Source organism: Dendrobates tinctorius, unplaced genomic scaffold (assembly GCF_039654945.1).
Source record: "Dendrobates tinctorius isolate UK_male_01 unplaced genomic scaffold, ASM3965494v1 ptg000107l, whole genome shotgun sequence".
Lineage (NCBI taxonomy): Eukaryota > Metazoa > Chordata > Amphibia > Anura > Dendrobatidae > Dendrobates > Dendrobates tinctorius.
Window position 1 is genome coordinate 36,417,756 of NW_027361775.1, and position 20,702 is coordinate 36,438,457.

At 43.1% G+C, this 20,702-nt stretch overlaps 1 protein-coding gene across 1 annotated transcript in view; it reads right to left on the reverse strand.

Moving 5' to 3' along the window:
- Nucleotides 1–20,702, reverse strand: part of LOC141100758 (uncharacterized) — a 450,303-nt gene that overhangs the window by 124,334 nt on the left and 305,267 nt on the right. Inside the window, 2 exon segments of the mRNA XM_073589442.1 lie at nt 2,373–2,489; nt 17,502–17,621. Of these exon segments, the coding sequence (XP_073445543.1) occupies nt 2,373–2,489; nt 17,502–17,621 (237 nt within the window).

The window sequence follows — 20,702 nt, forward strand, 5'->3', positions numbered from 1 at the left end:
GGCAGCCTAACAACCAACACCACTGATACACCACAATATAGCCTCCCCTTGCACTGCACACACAGTGACTGGTGTGTTGTACAGGCAAAATCGCTAGCAGCAGAAGCAGTTTTTTTTTCTTCTTCCCTGCCTAACGCTCTCCCTACAGAATCAGCAGCAACCTCTCCCTATGCTAAGATCGGCAGAAGTAAGATGGCGGTCGGCGTGCACGCCCTTTTATACCCCCTGTGACGCCCACCAAAGCAAGCCAATCACTTGCATGCCCTTCTGAAAGATGGTGGTGACCCGTGCCTATGTCATCACGTTGCCCACAGTGTCCGTGGATCCTGATTTGCGCTCTTTTTCAGCCAAACAAACTTTTGAAACGCGACTTTGGCGCGTAAGTCGCCGACCTCGTGGCCGACCTCAACCTAGGGTCGGGTTTCGTTTCATGAAACCCGACTTTGCCAAAAGTCGGGGACTTTTGAAATGTTTCGACCCGTTTCGCTCAACTCTACCTATCATCATCATTTTAGGCGTGCACAAAAACAGATAGCATCTATATGCTTTGCATTACTGTAGCAAGGAGAGCCCACTTAATTTGCGTGTCTCCAGAAGCACAAGCTGAGCACAATGTATTGGGTAGTACAAATTATCTGACTGTACAATGTCATATTTGCAATGTTTACTTTGCATGATCCACTGCATGCTTGTTTCTGAAAAAACACCCATGGAATCAAAATTGTCTCTACACTAGTAATTTTCAGACCGCTGTAATCTTAAAATTGGGTCAATTGATGGAGTCCTGACACTTATTGGCTCTCCAAAAGTAAAATTTTTCATTTTTCTCCCGAGCCCTGATGTGTGGCTAAACACTACAGTTCTGCTAATTATGGGATATTGCCAGCATTCAAGGGAAATTGTGCATACAGGGGTCATATTTACCTATTTTTCCTTGTGAAAAGTTAAAATATGCCCCATAGATTATGCCCCCACAAAATGCTCCATAGATTATGCACCCATAAGATGCTCCATAGATTATGCCACATGAGATGCTCCATAGAATATGCCACCATAAGATACTCCATCCATTATGCCCCACAAGATGCTCCATAGATTATGCTCCCATGAGATGCTCCATAGATTATGCCCCATAAAATGCTCCATAGATTATGCCCCATAAGATGCTCCATAGATTATGCCCCATAAAATGCTCCATAGATTATGCCCCCATAAAATGCTCCATAGATTATGTCCCATAAGATGCTCCATAGATTATGCCCCATAAGTTGCTCCATAGATTATGCCCCATAAGATGCTCCATAGATTATGCCCCCATAATATGCTCCATACATTATGTCCCATAAGATGCTCCATAGATTATGTCCAATATGCTGCTGCTTCAAAAAAATAAAATTAAATACCCACCTCTCATTGCTGGGGGCCTGGTACCGGGTCCTGAGCAGGCAGAGACACAAGCGCGATATGGTGAAAAGGTGCCGGTGTTGCCACTGGCTCAGGGCCCAGCACCTGAAATACTCACCTGTCCCTGGTCCATCGCTACTGTCTGCCATGTCCTGTGTCAGTGACTGTTCAGGCAGCAGAGGGCATGGCATGCACTAACCACATCACCACTCCCTCTGCTGCCTAAACATTGCTGACACAGGACGCAGCAGGCAGCACTAAGCAGCGATGGACCGGGACCAGGTGAATATTGGATATACATACCCCCCTTCTAGCGCAGTCTCTGCAGCCCCCCGCCTCTCCCACAGTCTCCGCTCCTTCCTTCAGAGGTCACGTGGTACCGCTCAATAAACCCATAAATATGCACATATTCATGAATTTAATGAGCGGTACCATGTGACCGCTGAAGGAAGGAAGGGAGACCATGGGAGAAGCGGGGGGTTGCAGAGACACATCAGGTGGGGTCAGCAGGATCTCTGACACCCCCGCTCCCCCTCCCCCACCAACCCCCAGGTATATGACTCGTGGATAAGCTGAGAGGGGGACTTTCAGCCCCAAAAAATGGGCTGAAAATCTCGGCTTCTACACGAGTATATACAATAACAATTTTAGTGGTATAACAGTGGTATACGTTTAAGGATATAACATTTCCATTTTCATCACATTTTTAATTAATTTACACTTAGGAAAAGAGCATAATGTAATGAATAGCCTCTATTGATTACAGCCAAATATCAGTATATAATAAGTATCACTCAAAATGACGTTTTCTTGTAGTATGAAGAGCTTAAATTTTAAGCAGATTCTGGAAAATAATTATAATATACATTTTGTCATGATCCCTGTTACGTTGACAGCCATAACTGCATTATTTAACACAGCTAAAAAGGAAAAGTTAAAAAAAGAATCAATGTGAATTCAGAACTCACCTGTGAATCCATCATTACAGGTACAGGTGTAACTTCCTATTGTGTTAGTGCAGGTGGCATCAGGTGAGCAGATATTGGTCAGACATTCATCAATATCATCACACTGGGTCCCATCACCTAATTTATAAAAAATATTTCTCAGTTAATCGAGGATATTACATTGGAAATAGATGTAATCATGATATGTGTAGTATTCTAACCCTAATTTGGCCTTAATGCCCACACATCGTTTTTTTTCTCATTCCAGGAGTCATAATATTTTTTCTTTTAGTAGACTTAGCTGTATGAGGATTATTTTTTAGTGTGAAGAGTTGTATTTGACAGTGGCACCATTTTAAGGTACGTACAATACAATACTTATTTTATTAACTCCTTATGGGAAGAAATCTTTATTCTGTTGCTCATTGTAAAAATGACAATACCAAATTTATGTTTCATCATTTATGTTTCATCAATTTTTTGCAATAAATATTTTATTTGAAAAAAATTCACTTGTCTTTGTCTCCCCAAAATTTTGGTGTAATCGGTCTTATTTTGGGGTACAAATGAATTTTCAGTCACTTTTTATTGTACTTTTTGTGAGGTGGAATAAACAAAAAAAAGCAGTAATTCTGTCTAGTATTTTCAAACACCACTCATCATTTGGTGTAATTAACACTTCCACATTGTTCTGCAGATTGATTTGATAATGTGATTTTGAATATCAATTTTATTTATCACTTTTTATGTTTTACTGCTTTTGCTATATAAAAAAACATTTTTTTATTAAGTTTTTGGTCACTATATTCTGGAAGCCATAACTTATGTATTTTTATCTGGACAGAATTATGTGAGGACTTTTGCAGGACAAAGAATATTTTGCAGGACAAAATCTGTGACTTTTTGATCACTTTCTATTTAATTATTCCTGTAGAGCAAGGTAGGAAAACTACAATTCTGACATTTTTGTTATTGTGTTTGTGTTCTCCTTAAATAAATACAGATAAAATTTATTAGCATGGGTCAATATTTTTGTGCAAAAATCCCTCATTTTTTTTTTGGGGGGGTGGAGGATCTTACTCTGAGAGCCATAATCTTTTATTTTTTCTGAGCACAGAGCTCTGTGAGAGCTTGTTGACTTGTGTGTAAAAAGCTGTAGTTTGTATTGGTTCTATTTTTTTTCATTATATCTTTATGTGAGGAATCAGCAAAAATAAATTCTGTCATGGGATATAATGATATATCATAACCTCCTGACTTTGAGACATACAGTGGGGGAAATAAGTATTTGATCCCTTGCTGTGTTTGCAAGTTTGCCCATTGACAAAGACATGAACAGTCTATAATTTAAGGGTAGGTTAATTTTAACATTGAGAGATAGAATACCAAAAATAAAATCTAGAAAATCACATTGTATAAATTATATAAATTTATTTGCACTTTGCAGTGAGAAGTAAATATTTGATCCCCTACCAACCATTAAGAGTTCTGGATCCTACAGACCAGTTAGATGCTCCTAATCACCTCCCTACCTGCATTGAGGACAGCTGTCTTACATAGTCACCTTTACAAAAGACTCCTGTCCACAGACTCAATTAATCAGTCAGACTCTAACCTCTACAACATGGGCAAGACCAAAGAGTTTTATAAGGCTGTCAGGGACAAGATCATAGACCTGCACAAAGCTGAAATGGGCTACAAAACCATACGTAAGACATTGGGTGAGAAGGCAACAACTGTATGTGCAATAGTAAGAAAATGGAAGAAATACAAAATGACTGTCAATCGACATTGATCTGGGGCACTATGCAAAATCTCGCCTCGTGGGGTATCCTTGATCATGAAGAAGGTGAAAGATCAGCCTAAAATTACACAGTGGGAACTTGTTAATGATCTCAAGGGAGCTGGGACCACAGTCACCAAGAAAGCTATTAGTAACACATTACGCTGTAAAGGTATAAAATGCTGCAGTGCCCGCAAGATCACTCTGCTCAAGAAGGCACATATGCAGGCCCATCTGAAATTTGTCAATGAGCACCTGGATGATTCTGTGAGTGATTGGGAGAAGGTGCTGTGGTAAGATGAGAAAAAAATTGAGTTCTTTGGCATTAATTCAACTCGCCGTGTTTGGAGGAATAGAAATGCTGCCTATGACCTAAAGAACACCATCCCCATTGTCAAGTATAGAGGTGGAAACATTATGTTTTTGGGGTGTTTCTCTGCTACGGGCTCAGGACTGCGTAACCGCATCAATGGGAGAATGGGTGGAGCCCATGGGAGAATGTAGCGTAAAATCCTGAGTGACAACCTTCTTCTCTCTGCCAGGACATTAAAAATGGGTCGTGGCTGGGTCTTCCAGCAACAAAACGATCCAAAACATATAGCTAAGGCAACAATGGAGTGGCTCAAAAAGATGCACATTATAGGCATGGAGTGGTCTAGCCAGTCTCCACTCTCCAGACCTTAATCCCATAGAAAACTTATGGAGGGAGCTGAAGCTCTGAGTTGCCAAGCGATAGCCTCAAATCTTAATGATTTAGAAATTATCTGCAAAGGGGAGGGGACCAAAATTCCTCCTGACATGTGCACAAACCTCATTATTAGAGTTAAGCGAAACGGGTCGAAAAATTTCAAAAGTCCCCGATTTTTGGCAAAGTCGGGTTTCATGAAACGAAACCCGACCCTAGGATGAGGTCGACCACGAGGTCGGCGACTTACGCGCCAAAGTCGCGTTTCAAAAGTTTGTTTTGCGCTCTTTTTCAGCCAATCAGGATCCACGGACACTGTGGGCAACGTGATGACATAGGCACGGGTCACCACCATCTTTCAGAAGGGCATGCAAGTGATTGGCTTGCTTTGGTGGGCGTCACAGGGGGTATAAAAGGGTGTGCACGCCGACCGCCATCTTACTTCTGCCGATCTTAGCTTAGGGAGAGGTTGCTGCTGATTCTGTAGGGAGAGCGTTAGGCAGGGAAGAAGAAAAAAAAACTGCTTCTGCTGCTAGCGATTTTGCCTGTACAACACACCAGTCACTGTGTGTGCAGTGCAAGGGGAGGCTATATTGTGGTGTATCAGTGGTGTTGGTTGTTAGGCTGCCTTCTAAGGCTTCCTGACGGCTGCATTGCTGTTTACCCACTGCTCTGCAAACTGCTTTTTTAAAAGCAATATCAATTTTTTTTTTGTCCTGCTGAGGTACTGAGCGTGCATTTTTTCACACCATACAGCGGTGTACGCTCCTCACACAGTACCGTGTAACGGCTGTTATCACAGCCACAGTGAAGCTATCTGTGTGTCACTCTGTGAGAATAAGTCGAGGACATGTTCCGTTCTTACAGACCTGCACCTACTAGTTTTGTCTAGCTTTCAAACAGTTAAATATATTTGCTGTTTGATCGCATTCAAAACTATAGAGAGACAGCGTGTGTCAGTCCGTATGCTTAAAAAACACGGAGCTTGACAATTTAACGAACACCGGACAGCCGTGTACGTGCACGCTCCTCTCAGTACCGTGTAACGGCTGTTATCACGGCCACAGTGAAGCTATCTGTGTGTCACTCTGTGAGAATAAGTCGAGGACATGTTCCGTTCTTACGGACCTGCACCTACTAGTTTTGTCTAGCTTTCAAACAGTTAAATATATTTGCTGTTTGATCGCATTCAAAACTATAGAGAGACAGCGTGTGTCAGTCCGTATGCTTAAAAAACACGGAGCTTGACAATTTAAGGTACACCGGACAGCCATGTACGTGCACGCTCCTCTCAGTACCGTGTAACGGCTGTTATCATGGCCACAGTGAAGCTATCTGTGTGTCACTGTGGAAGGATAAGTGGAGGACTTGTTCCGTTCTTACAGACCTACACTCTAGGGAGATTCCTATTCTGCCCAATTCTACATACACCTTGTAGTTTGTGATACACTAGCCAATTTCTGCCTGTGACAGAGCGCTCAGATATTCAGTGGGCCTCACACAATCCAAAAGTGTCCAGTGTCCACAAGTGTGTGCAGAAATTGAAAATCTCCCTTATCCTCTAGTCACTTTTTTCACACCTGTGCCATCGAGCCTGTGACAGAGTGCTCAGATATTCAGTGGGCCTCACACAATCCAATAGTGTCCAGTGTCCACAAGTGTGTGCAGAAATTCAAAATCTCCCTTATCCTCTAGTCACTTTTTTCACACCTGTGCCATCGAGCCTGTGACAGAGCGCTCAGATATTCAGTGGGCCTCACACAATCCAAAAGTGTCCAGTGTCCACAAGTGTGTGCAGAAATTCAAAATCTCCCTTATCCTCTAGTCACTTTTTTCACACCTGTGACATCGAGCCTGTGACAGAGCGCTCAGATATTCAGTGGGCCTCACACAATCCAAAAGTGTCCAGTGTCCACAAGTGTGTGCAGAAATTCAAAATCTCCCTTATCCTCTAGTCACTTTTTTCACACCTGTGCCATCGAGCCTGTGACAGAGCGCTCAGATATTCAGTGGGCCTCACACAATCCAAAAGTGTCCAGTGTCCACAAGTGTCTGCAGAAATTCAAAATCTCCCTTATCCTCTAGTCACTTTTTTCACACCTGTGCCATCGAGCCTGTGACAGAGCGCTCAGATATTCAGTGGGCCTCACACAATCCAAAAGTGTCCAGTGTCCACAAGTGTCTGCAGAAATTCAAAATCTCCCTTATCCTCTAGTCACTTTTTTCACACCTGTGCCATCGAGCCTGTGACAGAGCGCTCAGATATTCAGTGGGCCTCACACAATCCAAAAGTGTCCAGTGTCCACAAGTGTCTGCAGAAATTCAAAATCTCCCTTATCCTCTAGTCACTTTTTTCACACCTGTGCCATCGAGCCTGTGACAGAGCACTCAGATATTCAGTGGGCCTCACACAATCCAAAAGTGTCCAGTGTCCACAAGTGTCTGCAGAAATTCAAAATCTCCCTTATCCTCTAGTCACTTTTTTCACACCTGTGCCATCGAGCCTGTGACAGAGCGCTCAGATATTCAGTGGGCCTCACACAATCCAAAAGTGTCCAATGTCCACAAGTGTGTGCAGAAATTCAAAATCTCCCTTATCCTCTAGTCACTTTTTTCACACCTGTGCCATCGAGCCTGTGACAGAGCGCTCAGATATTCAGTGGGCCTCACACAATCCAAAAGTGTCCAGTGTCCACAAGTGTGTGCAGAAATTCAAAATCTCCCTTATCCTCTAGTCACTTTTTTCACACCTGTGCCATCGAGCCTGTGACAGAGCGCTCAGATATTCAGTGGGCCTCACACAATCCAAAAGTGTCCAGTGTCCACAAGTGTGTGCAGAAATTCAAAATCTCCCTTATCCTCTAGTCACTTTTTTCACACCTGTGCCATCGAGCCTGTGACAGAGCGCTCTGAGATTCAGTGGGCCTCACACAATCCATAAGTGTCCAGTGTCCACAAGTGTGTGCAGAAAATCAAAATCTCCCCTGTCCTATAGACACCTTGTACCTTGTTTTACATTACTATATAGTTTGTTGGATTTTGTCTACATTTCTACCAAAAATGAGGAAGGCTGGTGGAAGAGGCCGTGGAATTGGGCTGGGGTTGGCAGCTGGTAATGATGGTGTTGGTGGTGGATCTGATGGTAGTGGCAAGAGCAAAATAGGACCGAATGCAGGAGGTGTTGAGCCTGCGTCATCGTCTGGCTCCATAAGGTTTCGAAGGCTTATTTTTCTAGGAGTTGGCAAACCGCTTTTAAAGCCAGAGCATAGGGAAAAAGTTTTGTCTTACATTGCTGACTCAGCCTCCAGCTCTATCGCCTCCTCTTCTTCAGTTGTAAAAAGTAAAAGCACTGAGTCGTCATTGGAGGCTCATGTTCATGAACCACACCTTTCCTTGTGTCCTTCACCCCAACCAAGATTGAAGGATGACGCAGGCCATACTACTGATTACTCCATGGAGCTGTTTTCACATACCATGCCTGGATTATCAAGTGAAATGTTGAATTACCCAGGCCAAGATGAATCTGACATGGAGTGCACTGATGCACAGCCACTGATAGATGATTCTGCTGGTACATTCACTCAGAGCACTACATTGTCCTCGCAGTGTACAGAGCCAGATTCTGACCCTGATGAGACTCAGGTGCCCCTTCCCGCACACTATACCACCATACACGGAGACACAGAGGAAGGTGCACATGACATTGAAGAGGAGGTGATGGATGACCCAGTTGTTGACCCAGATTGGCATCCATTGGGGGAAGAGGGTGCTGCTTCCAATAGCTCAGATGAGGAGCATCCACAGCAGACATCGACATTGCAACAGCTGTTATCTGGCAGGCCCGGAGCACTCCAAAGACAGGTTCCAAAAATCAAAAGAGTTGCTGGACAGCTTGTCCAGAGGGTCAAAAGATCACAGCGTGCTAGGCCGCAAAATGTCTGCCAAAGTAGGAAGAGTGCAGTGTGGCACTTTTTTGAACAAAATCCTCATGATCAGGCCAAGGTTATCTGTAAGAAGTGCGCAAAGACCTTTAGCCGAGGGAAAAATCTGAAAAATTTGAATACCAGTTGCATGCTTAGACATTTAACCACCATGCACTTGCAAGTGTGGACACAACACCAAACCTCAAGTGCCACATGTGCAACTGATCACAACGAAGGTAGTCAGCAACGCTACATTGTTTCCCCCACTGTAAGCCCACCGGTCAGCACAGCAGCAAATGTTGAGGTGTCGTTGCAAGGCCACAGCAATCGGGGAATCCCACTGTTATATCAACGAAAGACTGCTTCTAGGCCATCAGAAAGAACAACAACTCCATCACCATCATCAACCCTCTCTCAGTCCGCCCTGTCCACCGCTACTTCCACCATATGCAGCTCTCAAGTCCAGCTCACCCTCCCAGACACTATGAGTAGGTCAAGAAAGTACTCAGTCTCTCATCCGCGTACACTGGGTTTGAACGCCCACATTGCCAAACTAATCTCGTTTGAGATGATGCCCTTTCGGTTGGTGGAAAGCGCAGCTTTCCGCGAACTCATGGCCTATGCAGTATCACGCTATGACCTACCCAGTCGCCACTTCTTCTCTCGCAAAGCCATCCCAGCCCTCCACCATCATGTGAAAGACCGCATTGTCCATGCACTCAAGCAGTCAGTGAGCGGAAAGGTGCACCTCACAACTGATGCATGGTCCAGTCGGCATGGCCAGGGCCGTTACGTGTCCATCACTGCGCAAAGGGTTAATGTGGTGGATGCAGGGTCCACAGGTGACAGCGGTGGTGGGACAGTGCTGCCTAGCCCACGGTATAGGAAACAGTTGGCTGTAGGCGTTCGACCCTCCTCCTCCTCCTCCTCCTCCTCCTCCAGAAGCGAAAGCTCGTCCACAGAGCGCAGTCGTACGAGCACTCCATCTGCAGCTGCCACTGTTGCACACGAGGTGTCCCCCTATCGAGCAGCTAGTGGAAAGCGTCAGCAGGCTGTGTTGCAGATGACGTGTTTGGGCGACAGACACATCGCCGAGGTGCTGGCCGAGTACTTGAAGCGACAAACTGAGTCATGGCTGGGCAGTGTACATCTTGAGGCAGGCAAGGTAGTTAGTGATAACGGCCGTAATTTTGTGGCAGCCATAGCCCTTTCAAAACTCAGCCACATACCTTGCTTGGGTCACACCTTGAACCTGGTGGTGCAGTGCTTCCTCAAAAATTATCCGGAGTTAACAGCCCTGCTCCAGAAGGTGCGAAGACTGTGTGCGCACATCCGCCAGTCGCCTGTACACTCCATTCGTATGCAGAAGCTGCAGCGATTGCTCCACCTTCCCAACCACCGCCTCATTATCGACATTGCAACTAGGTGGAACTCCACCCTGCACATGGTTGAGCGGCTGTGCGAGCAGAGGCAGGCCATAATGCATTTGTGGGAGGATACACGGCCAGGCACTTTGAGAGCAGACATGGAGTTGACAGGTGTGCAGTGGTCGAAGCTGAAAGCACTCTGTAAAGTCCTTCAGTGTTTTGAGGAATGCACACGGCTGGTAAGCGCAGACAACGCCATCCTAAGCATGAGCATCCCACTTATGCGTCTGCTCATGCAAACTTTGACGCACCTTAAGGAGCAGGCGTCTGCAGCCAATGTTGATGAGGAGGAAGAGGAGGAGGGAATCCTTGATGACATTCAGCCATTGTCTGCTTAGAGACCTCTCCTGGATGAGGTGGAGGAAGAAGAGGAGGAGGAGGATGATGGGGATGATTACTTAGGGGAGGAGGATGCATCTCGTGGGGCAAGTGAAAATGTTGGCGTGGCAAGGTCTGGTACAGGGTTTGTGCGTGACTGGAGGGATGTGGATTTTCCAGAAAGTGCTCCTCCAACCAGCACTCGCAGTGCATCATTGACACCGGGAACATTGGCCCACATGTCAGATTATGCCTTGCAGATCCTAAAAAGGGACCCACGCATTGCCAAAATGATGAACGATGATGACTACTGGTTGGCCAGCATCCTGGATCCACGCTATAAAGGCAAATTACAAAACATCATGCCACAGGAGAACCTTGACCTAATATTGGCTAATAAACAAGCAACTCTGGTAAATCGGTTGCTTGAGGCATTCCCAGCACACAGCAGCGGTGATGGTTCTCACACGAGCCGTACGGGCCGGGGGCAGCTTGGCAGAGGTGTTTGTGGTGCACACAGCAGAAGTGGCGTTGGAGACAGGGGTTTCATGACAATGTTGTGGACTGATTTTTCAAGTACCGCTCACACAACTGGTAATACTGCATCGATGGAAAGTGACAGGAGACAACAGTTGTCAACTATGGTTACAAACTACTTTTCCTCCCATATCGATGTTCTCCCACACAGGTCATTCCCCTTTGACTATTGGGCCGCTAAACTGGACACCTGGCCTGAATTGGCACAATATGCCTTACAGGAGCTCGCTTGCCCAGCTGCAAGTGTGCTATCGGAAAGAGTCTTCAGTGCAGCTGGATCAATCCTGACAGAAAAAAGGACCCGTCTGTCAACCCAAAATGTGGATGATCTAACCTTCATTAAAATGAACCATGCATGGGTTTCCAAGGATTTTGTCCCACCTTCCCCTGATGACACATAGGGTGACAGAAAAATGGCTTGCTTTGGTCCACCTCTTCCTGGGACTTGACCTATTTCGCCTTTTGCATCAGCTGAATGTCCAACATCAACATATACCACTTTCAAAAACTCCCTAACTGTGCTGCCCCCCCCATGGCCGTGGTCACCACCTAGCGCATGACACCGTGTGAGTGCCGTTGCCCTGGACAGGTGGGTAGGCCGACTCTTGGGCGCGGGCACTGGCACAGGGTCCCTCATAGTGCAATCAAGTGTCTCTGACGGTGGTGGTGCACACCCGCCGTCAGACACACCGCCGTACTATGAGGAGCCCAGTGCCAGTACCGACGCCCACGAGTGGGCCCCACTTGATTGGGCAGGGCCTCAGCATTTGCAATCTTTACCTCTCCCTGCTCCTCCGCTGTGTAGTCTGGGCCGTCAAATCAATACTGTGCCTGACACCGTCTGAGCCTGCCTCCTGATGTATAGACATATATTTTGAATGTGTACGCTATCCATACATGTTATCCGGGGATACGGTACCCTTTCTCACCTTTGTGCAATCACGTGCAAGCCATATTGGGCCTAACACCGTCTGAGCCTGCCTCCTGATGTATAAACATATATTTTGAATGTGTACGCTATCCATACATGTTATCTGGGGATACGGTACCCTTTCTCACCTTTGTGCAATCACGTGCAAGCCATACTGGGCCTAACACCATCTGAGCCTGCCTCCTGATCTATAGACATATATTTTGAATGTGTACGCTATCCATACATGTTATCTGGGGATACGGTACCCTTTCTCACCTTTGTGCAATCACGTGCAAGCCATACTGGGCCTAACACCGTCTGAGCCTGCCTGCTGATGTATAGACATATATTTTGAATGTGTACGCTATCCATACATGTTATCTGGGGATACGGTACCCTTTCTCACCTTTGTGCAATCACGTGCAAGCCATACTTGGCCTAACACCGTCTGAGCCTGCCTCCTGATGTATAGACATATATTTTGAATGTGTACGCTATCCATACATGTTATCCGGGGATACGGTACCCTTTCTCACCTTTGTGCAATCACGTGTAATCCATACTGGGCCTGACACCGTCTGAGCCTGCCTCCTGATCTATAGACATATATTTTGAATGTGTACACTATGCTATCCATACATGTTATCCGGGGATACGGTACCCTTTCTCACCTTTGTGCAATCACGTGTAATCCATACTGGGCCTGAGAACGGCTGGCGAGCTGTTAAGCAAGCTACAGCACCTGTGGTTTGCACACGTAAGTTTTTCATTTTTTTCAGGAATGACAGTTAGGCCTAATTCCGGAACTGCGGTTGACCTGCACTTACTGGGAAATCATCGTTCGCGGGTAATAATTGTAATCACAGATCCCCATCACTAACGTTGTTCAGCGGGTTATCTTCACCTGTAAGCGACAAACGCTGGCCTTTTCAGTGTAGCGCACATGCAGCCACGGACATGTAAGGGCATGACACACCAGTTATTGGCCAATCTCATGTGCCAGAGCCTCACGTGTCCCTCTAGTAAGCCGGACTCGGACCGCGGGGCATGACGGAGTCTCGTTCGTTAACGGAATTAAGCTTGCAATCTGTGCATCTTTTCTGTAGCTTGCATGGTTGAGGTTTCCCAGGTGGAGTCGAATTAAACCGTAGGCTCCACTCCTGGTGGTGCCCTTCTGCACATTCCTTTAAGGTTCAGCTTTGCAACCATACTGCCCACGTAAAACAAACACTTTGCCTTCATGAACGCTGTTTGGAGGGTCATGACTCGTGGGAATAACGCCGCCCAATCAGTTAACCTGCTAGAGAGATCCTTCGTTGCTCGCAAGCATGACATCACACTCCCTAGGAGGAAGGTAATGCCACTGTGGCGACCGCACTCCTGGGGGCGACACAAGTGCACTGATGCCCAGCCACTGCTCGATGAATCTGCTGGTACATTGACCCAGACCACTACATTCCCCTCGCACGCTACACGGCCTGAATCTGACCCTGATGAAACTCAGGTTACCCTTCCCATAGACAGTTCCATCTTACACGGTGACAAAGAGGAAGCTGCAGATAAAAGTGCAGGTTCGGCCCACCCGCCATCAGACACACCACCGTACTATCAGGGGCCCTGTGCCAGTGCCATCGCCAACGAGTGGGCCCCCCCTGCTTGCTCAGGATCACAGCACTTGCAAGGTTGAAATACTGTGCAGTGAGATGGAAGATGGGGACGACGAGGAGTCCAGACTAATACAGGGATTCCCTAGCGAGGAGACTTATTTCATTGTTTTCAATGTTGGGACAGCAATTTTTGGGGAGCACTATACTCTGGAGAATGATAGATGGGGCCCACAATACACTGGAACATTCCAAAGGTGGACATCAGACACTGGAGCAGCATTTACAGGGCCCATTATACACTAGAGCATTAGATATGGGGCCCATTATGTTTGGAGCATTATTTGGGCCCATAAGACAGTGGAGCTTCATCCATGGGGACCAACATATACTGTAGCATTATGTGGAGCTCATCATATACTATTTCAAACATTATATGGGACCAATGATTCTGTATGGAGAAATAGATGGGCCTTGTCATGAGATGTAAAAAGTGAAGTATTTTTCATTGTACTATACCGCTATTTCTCTGCCGTATCGGAGCATGATGAGTTGTGGTATGTGTTAAAGGGGCGCTCTTTCGCCCAGGGCACATGAAAACCTGGAGCCAGCCCTCCCCCCCCACAACTTTAGCCAAATAACCCCCATTTTTCAGTGCGTAACTTGTATTATGAAGTTAATTAAGGTTGACAAGCTTAAGTAAGAAGAATTGATGCTTTTGGCATTCAAATGGGCACTGTAGGTGTGTTTCCTGTCCTCCTCTCACTGCCGACTTTTATTCCCCATTGACTTACATTGGGTTTCGTGTTTCGGGACGACCCCGACTTTTCCCTATAATCGGCCGATCTTGCTCTACCCGACTTTTGGAAAAGTCGGGTTTCACGAAACGAAACTCGACCCTAGAAAACCAAAAGTCGCTCAACTCTACTCATTATTAATTCCAAAAAACATCTGACTCCTGTGCTTCCCAACAATGATTTTGCTACCAAGTATTAAGTGTTGTTTGCCAGAGGGATTAAATACTTATTTCTCACTGCAAAATGTAAATAAATTTATCTCATTCATACAATGTGATTTTCTGAATTTTATTTTTGAAATTCTATCTCTCAATGTTAATATTAATCTACCCTTAAAATTATAGACTGTTCATGTCTTTGTCAGTGGGCAAACTATCAAAATCAGCAAGGGATCAAAGTCTTATTTCCTCCACTGTACCTGATTATAGTATGCACCCAGATTTTAAGTAACAGAAAATTAGAATATTTACTGCGAATTAAATTTTTTTTAGTGATATAAGAAATATGAGAGATTAATTTTAGTATCTTGTACAGTCAGGTAAAATTAATATTTTAATACCATTACTACTAATATATTGTTACAATCTTAAATGGCAAAGCCAAAAGTTTCCCGATAATGGAGCAATAAGCAAATGTTGGGATAAAGGAGAGCCTATAATTTTTTATAAATAGTAGTATTAGTTGATAATACGGGAGTAGACAACTTTTTCTATTTTAACATTGACTACATCATTTTATGATATTTATTATTATTAATTCTATCCTGATAGGGATCATTTAATATTGGCTTCTAGAAGAATCAAAGTGGCTGGAGATATGTGGTCTCGGCTTCATTCTCCCCTTCTTCTCCCCATTCTTGCTTTAATTTGTCACTTTTTAGTTTGCAAAAGCCACACACATTGTAGCCATCTAGACCAAGCAGTCAGACTAGTCATTACAGGCATTTATTAAGGGAGGGCGTGTGGCATGTCTAATAGCACACGAAAAACCATTGAGCCATTGTGATGTGCCAATAACATTATCATAAAAATTAGAAGTTTAAAGCCTTAGCCCTGGAGGAACACAGTTATGTAGCTGGCGTTGCATTGACTTGGTTGTCACTATTCACATATTCAGGCTGTAAACTTTACTGGTTTTATGCTCTTTTCAAAAGAGGAGAGGTTGAATAGGAAAGTAGGAAGAGTATGGCTGGATGTTAAGCAATAGGGGAGGATGGCTTATCAGGAAGTTAAATCCTTCTGAGTAGAAAAAAAATAACACTCTAAAAACTATCTTTTTGTTTAATCTATAGACCCCCACTAACATTACTGAGGAGTGTGAGAGTCAGCTGCATCATAAGATGGTGAAGGCTCACAGTTCAGTAGAGTAGTAAATATAGGATATTTCAACTACCCAAATATTGACTGGCATCATGGTATTTCTTCAACTGCAAAGTGGAGATATTTTCTGAAATTTGTTGCAAGATAATTATATGAGCCAGTTCATCTAAGAACCTACAGGAGGCGATACTCTGTTGGGTCAGGCCATTTACTTTCTAACAATGCAGAAATGAAAATCCTGAAAATCTTAGTACCAGTGACCACAATATCATTCTTTTTTCCATAAACTGTAAAAAAAACCCCTCAAGATTGGGAGTATGAAAACACTTAATCTTAAAAAGACCAATTTCTCAGTTTTAAGGCTGCAGTTCAGGGTATTGACGCTTATCAATGTGAATGAAATGTGCCCAGAAAAGCTGCATCCATGAGTTCTTAAGGAACTCAGCTAATTTGCATTGAGTCTTTAGAAACTGGTACTATCCCAAGCAACTGATGAACAGCTAATGTGGTGCTTATTTTTCATAAAAGCTTTAAGTCTTTACACAATAATTATAATGGCATACAAAAAAAGAAAAAAGAAAACAAATTCCTGAATTTCTGATATTGTTCATTCTGCCTGCCAAAAATCGGAATAGAATGAGAAAATGTTATGTACCCAGAAATGGTACCAATAAAAACGTCAACTTGTCCAGCAAAAGATAAACCCTAACATGACTCTATTGACAAAATTTTGTAAAAATTTATAGCTCTCAAAATATGGCTATGGAAGTCCTTTTTTTTGCAAAAAAAATATTTTTTAGTGTGTGACAGAGGCCAAACATACAAAAACAATATAAATCTATTAATTGTACCAATCCAGAGAATAAATTTGTCTAATCACTTATACCTGCATGCATAATGGCCTGAAAAATAAATAAAATCAATTTTTGACATAGTATTGCGTTGTTCATTTCGCACATTTATCCTGCGTGCTACGCTGAGCGCTTACAGCGGGTGCTCAATTTAAATTTCTGAAAAACATGATTAAAACAGACCCTCTGGTGGAAGATTCCCTATAATGAGGCAAATGGTGATACTGTGGACACCATTTGGCCTATGATAAGGCAGTGTCCGCCCTTTTATGCATGCACAGAGTTATTATCACAAAAATTGGCACTGGTCAGAATTGTAAAATTTGGCCTGGTCAGGAAGGTGAAAACATGCTTGGTGGTGAAGGCATTAATTAAAGCTTTGTCTGTAATCTTCGAGGAAAAATTGGAAAGTTTTACTGACATTTTAAGTTATTATAATACAAGTCCAATTATTATGCAAGGATCTATACATCCACAATTATTAGACATAAATTAAGGGTCTTGCATGAAGTGTTTATAAGACTGAAGTATGTCATATTTGAAAGGAGTTTTCTGCTTTCTGTTTAAAATAAAACATCTGCCTTACTCATTCTCCCCATATATAAAAGTAGTTATGCATATATGGTGAAGCAATTAATGTGGCTTTTGGCCCTCACTAATTAATAGTGTTATTTTACATGACAGGTTCCCTTTAAACAGAATGTATATATGTACACATGTCTTCAATTGACTTCCAATAAAACAGTACATCATATTGTATACATTTTTGGTGCACTCCCATTGTTGACTACAACTCTTAATGCAATAAGATGCATTTCTATTTATACATTTGTTCAACATGTAAGAATTAGAAGCTTTTTTATTATACAATTTGAGAAAATTTGTTAACAGGAAATTGAATCTTTTTAGACAAATTGTCAAAGCCTTGAAATTTCAAAATATCCACTCATCTCTACTATTAAGGATTACATGGTGATAACTATGATGGCTTACCTGAGAATCCATCTTTACAAGTACAGATGAAACTTCCTTCAGTGTTATTGCAGGTTGCATCAGGTGAGCAGATATTATTGATCTCACATTCATTAATGTCTTCACAGTAGGTTTCATCACCTGAATAATATGAAATGATTCATGGTTAAGAGATGTACAGTAGATATGAAGGCTTACTACTCTATATATACAGAAAAGATATATATCTTTGTACCGTGTTGGTCAGTAGGATCTCAGTGCAGGAATGAATGTGTCGCATTGATTTATGGCTTTTTACATCAATTAAGGAATTTGCTGCTAAGACCTTGTGGGGGCATCACAACACAGAACCAGACCCCAATCAGAGGACAATAAAACTTTCTCTCCTTATCTATGAACTGGTCCAATATATATGGCCATAACTCCCCCATAATGATAGTCCTGCTTCACGTCACTTGACTTACCATTGCATTTTTTCTGTGCTGTGGTGTGCATAAATATGTGATTCTTCAGATTTTGTATTAATCAATGCCTGATGAAGAGACCTGAATAGTCTCGAAAGCTTTCAATTTGTTACCATCTTTTCAGTTAGACATTAAAAGGTACAGTATCAACCACTGAGGACTCTCAATTTTTCTATTCTATATATATTCTCTAATCTGCTATTGAAAAATAGGAATATGAAAGCCTAGAGCATGGTTCACCAACTCCAGTTCTCAAGGCCCACCAACAGATCATGTTTTCAGGATTTCATTTGTATTGCACAGGTGAAGCAGTTATCACCTGAGCAATACTAAGGAAATCCTGAAAACATGATCTGTTGGTGGGCCTTGAGGACTGGAGTTGGGGAACCCTGGCCTAGAGAAACATCAAATTGCTTGACTTGCTAAAGCATCAACAATGATAACAACTGTCAGATGCAGAGATGAGCGGATCTTTTGAAATTAATTTTCGCCTTATTTTCCTAAATAATTTAATTTGCAAGTCGCCATAGTTAAAATAACTGTAATGGCCTGATAAATATGTGTAGAACAGGGATGAGCAAATGAGCTCTGTCATACTAGGAGGGAGACATTGCTTGTGCAGGCCTGTGTTTATACAGTATAATGAATCAGAGTCCTGTAGTATTGATACTGGTGCTGAAACTGACAGAGCAACCAACAATGGACAGGAACCCAACAATGAAAGATGCCTTAACTTTGGCTGTTGGGCTCACATATACTAGCCAATCCATACCTTTTTTTCACTGCAAATTTTTCTTAGCAATATTGCAGTTTCATTTTTCCAATATTCCATATCTACATAAAGTAGCATTTTCCTATTTTCTATGGCAGTAATGTGTAAGAGAATGGTCAGCCATAATATACTGAGCGGCTATGATGAATCGGGCAGCCATCTTGTCAAAGTTAGAAAAGATTCAACTTTCACAAAAGAACTAATAAGATGTACTTTTAAATGGAGGATGTGAAATGAAATCATGTCTGCTAGCAGATCTGGTAGGAAAATTGGATCAATAGGGGAATAGGTTAACAAATATATGGTCAATGTGTGTATACGTGATAATGTTGGTAGAGAACAGAATCATTAAAATGTCAAATGCATGAATTTATGGATCAAGCCTGAAAGCAGTGATAAGATTAAGGACAGTAGCTATAGATACCAATGACTTATGTTTTTTAGTGTTGTTTGGGGAAACATTAATTAATGTCTCCGTATTATCTAATATATAAAGCTCAAGTGTGTGTATGTATGCATGTATGTGTGTATGTCCGGGATTGGCATCCGCACCGTCGCAGCTACAGCCACAAAATTTGGCACAGTCACACATCTGGACCCTGAGAGTGTCCTATGCTATGTTGTGAGGCGAAATTTTAACCCCGTGCGTTCCAATTCACCAAACAATTTTGCCCCTTTCTACATAATGGGGAAAAGTGTGTAAATCAAGCCCCGCCCCTCATTATGATGTCATAATGGTTGACTATGGGATGGAGGATGTGTGATGGGTATATGGTCACTGGACTATGGGATGGAGGATATGTATGATGGGTATATGGGCACAGGACTATGGGATGGTGGATATGTATGATGGGTATATGGGCATGGGACTATGGGATGGAGGATAAGTATGATGGGTATATGGGCATGGGACTATGAGATGAAGGATGTGTGATGGGTATATGGGCACTCGACTATGGGATGGCGAATATGTATGATGGGTATATGGGCATGGGACTATGGGATGGAGGATGTGTGATGGGTATATGGGCATGGGACTATGGGATGGAGGATGTGTGATGGGTATATGGGCACTCGACTAAGGGATGGAGGATATGTATGATGGGTATATGGGCACGGGCCTATGGGATCGTGGATATGTATGATGAGTATATGGGCACAGGTCTATGGGATGGAGGATAATTATAATTTGCTATAACTAACCACAGTTAGTTACTATGCCCGGGCAGCGCCGGGCTCTTCAGCTAGTGTCATTATATTCTTTGTTCTAAACCACGTTTCTCTAGAATTATCATGTAAACGCCCTCTGCAGCAAAATGCAGCTTTCTTTGTTCTAATTATGCATAAGAAGTCCCTGTTACTGTTGCTCGGTGCCATTCCACCGCCCTCATGCCGCTGTGCCACACCATGGCCAAGGCACGGAGCCTTATTACCGCCAGACTTCCTAGCGAATCTCTGCCCATCTGAATTCCTGTTTTTGCCCGCATATTTCAACTTTTCTGATTTTCTGTTCTGTTTTGCCATGTATCTCCTGAATAAACCTCAACCTCAGCTTTATAAGAAGATTGTCTGCAATTTTGTCAGGCTCTTCCAACTCTCCCAGTAAGAACTTTCTCTTACATAATGCAGTTCCAATTTTCCAATGTTTTAGATAGATGAAAGGGATAGTGAACTCTCTCTTTCATCTGTACATGGTGTCAGTGCCTCACAGTTATATCCATCACCTATGAAAAAAGCATATCACCTAAAATGAAAGTTTCTTTTAATATTAATATAATATTTTTGTCACGATCCCTGCTGCGTTAAATTGCATAATTGACTACACTTTTAATGTAAACATAGGAATCACAACATATAAGAACTCATCATAGAATCTATCATTGCAAGTACAGAAGAAGTTCCCTATTGTGTTAGTGCAGATTGCATTAAGTGAGTAGATATTTTTGGCCTCACATTCATCGATATCATCACAATTGGTTCCATCTC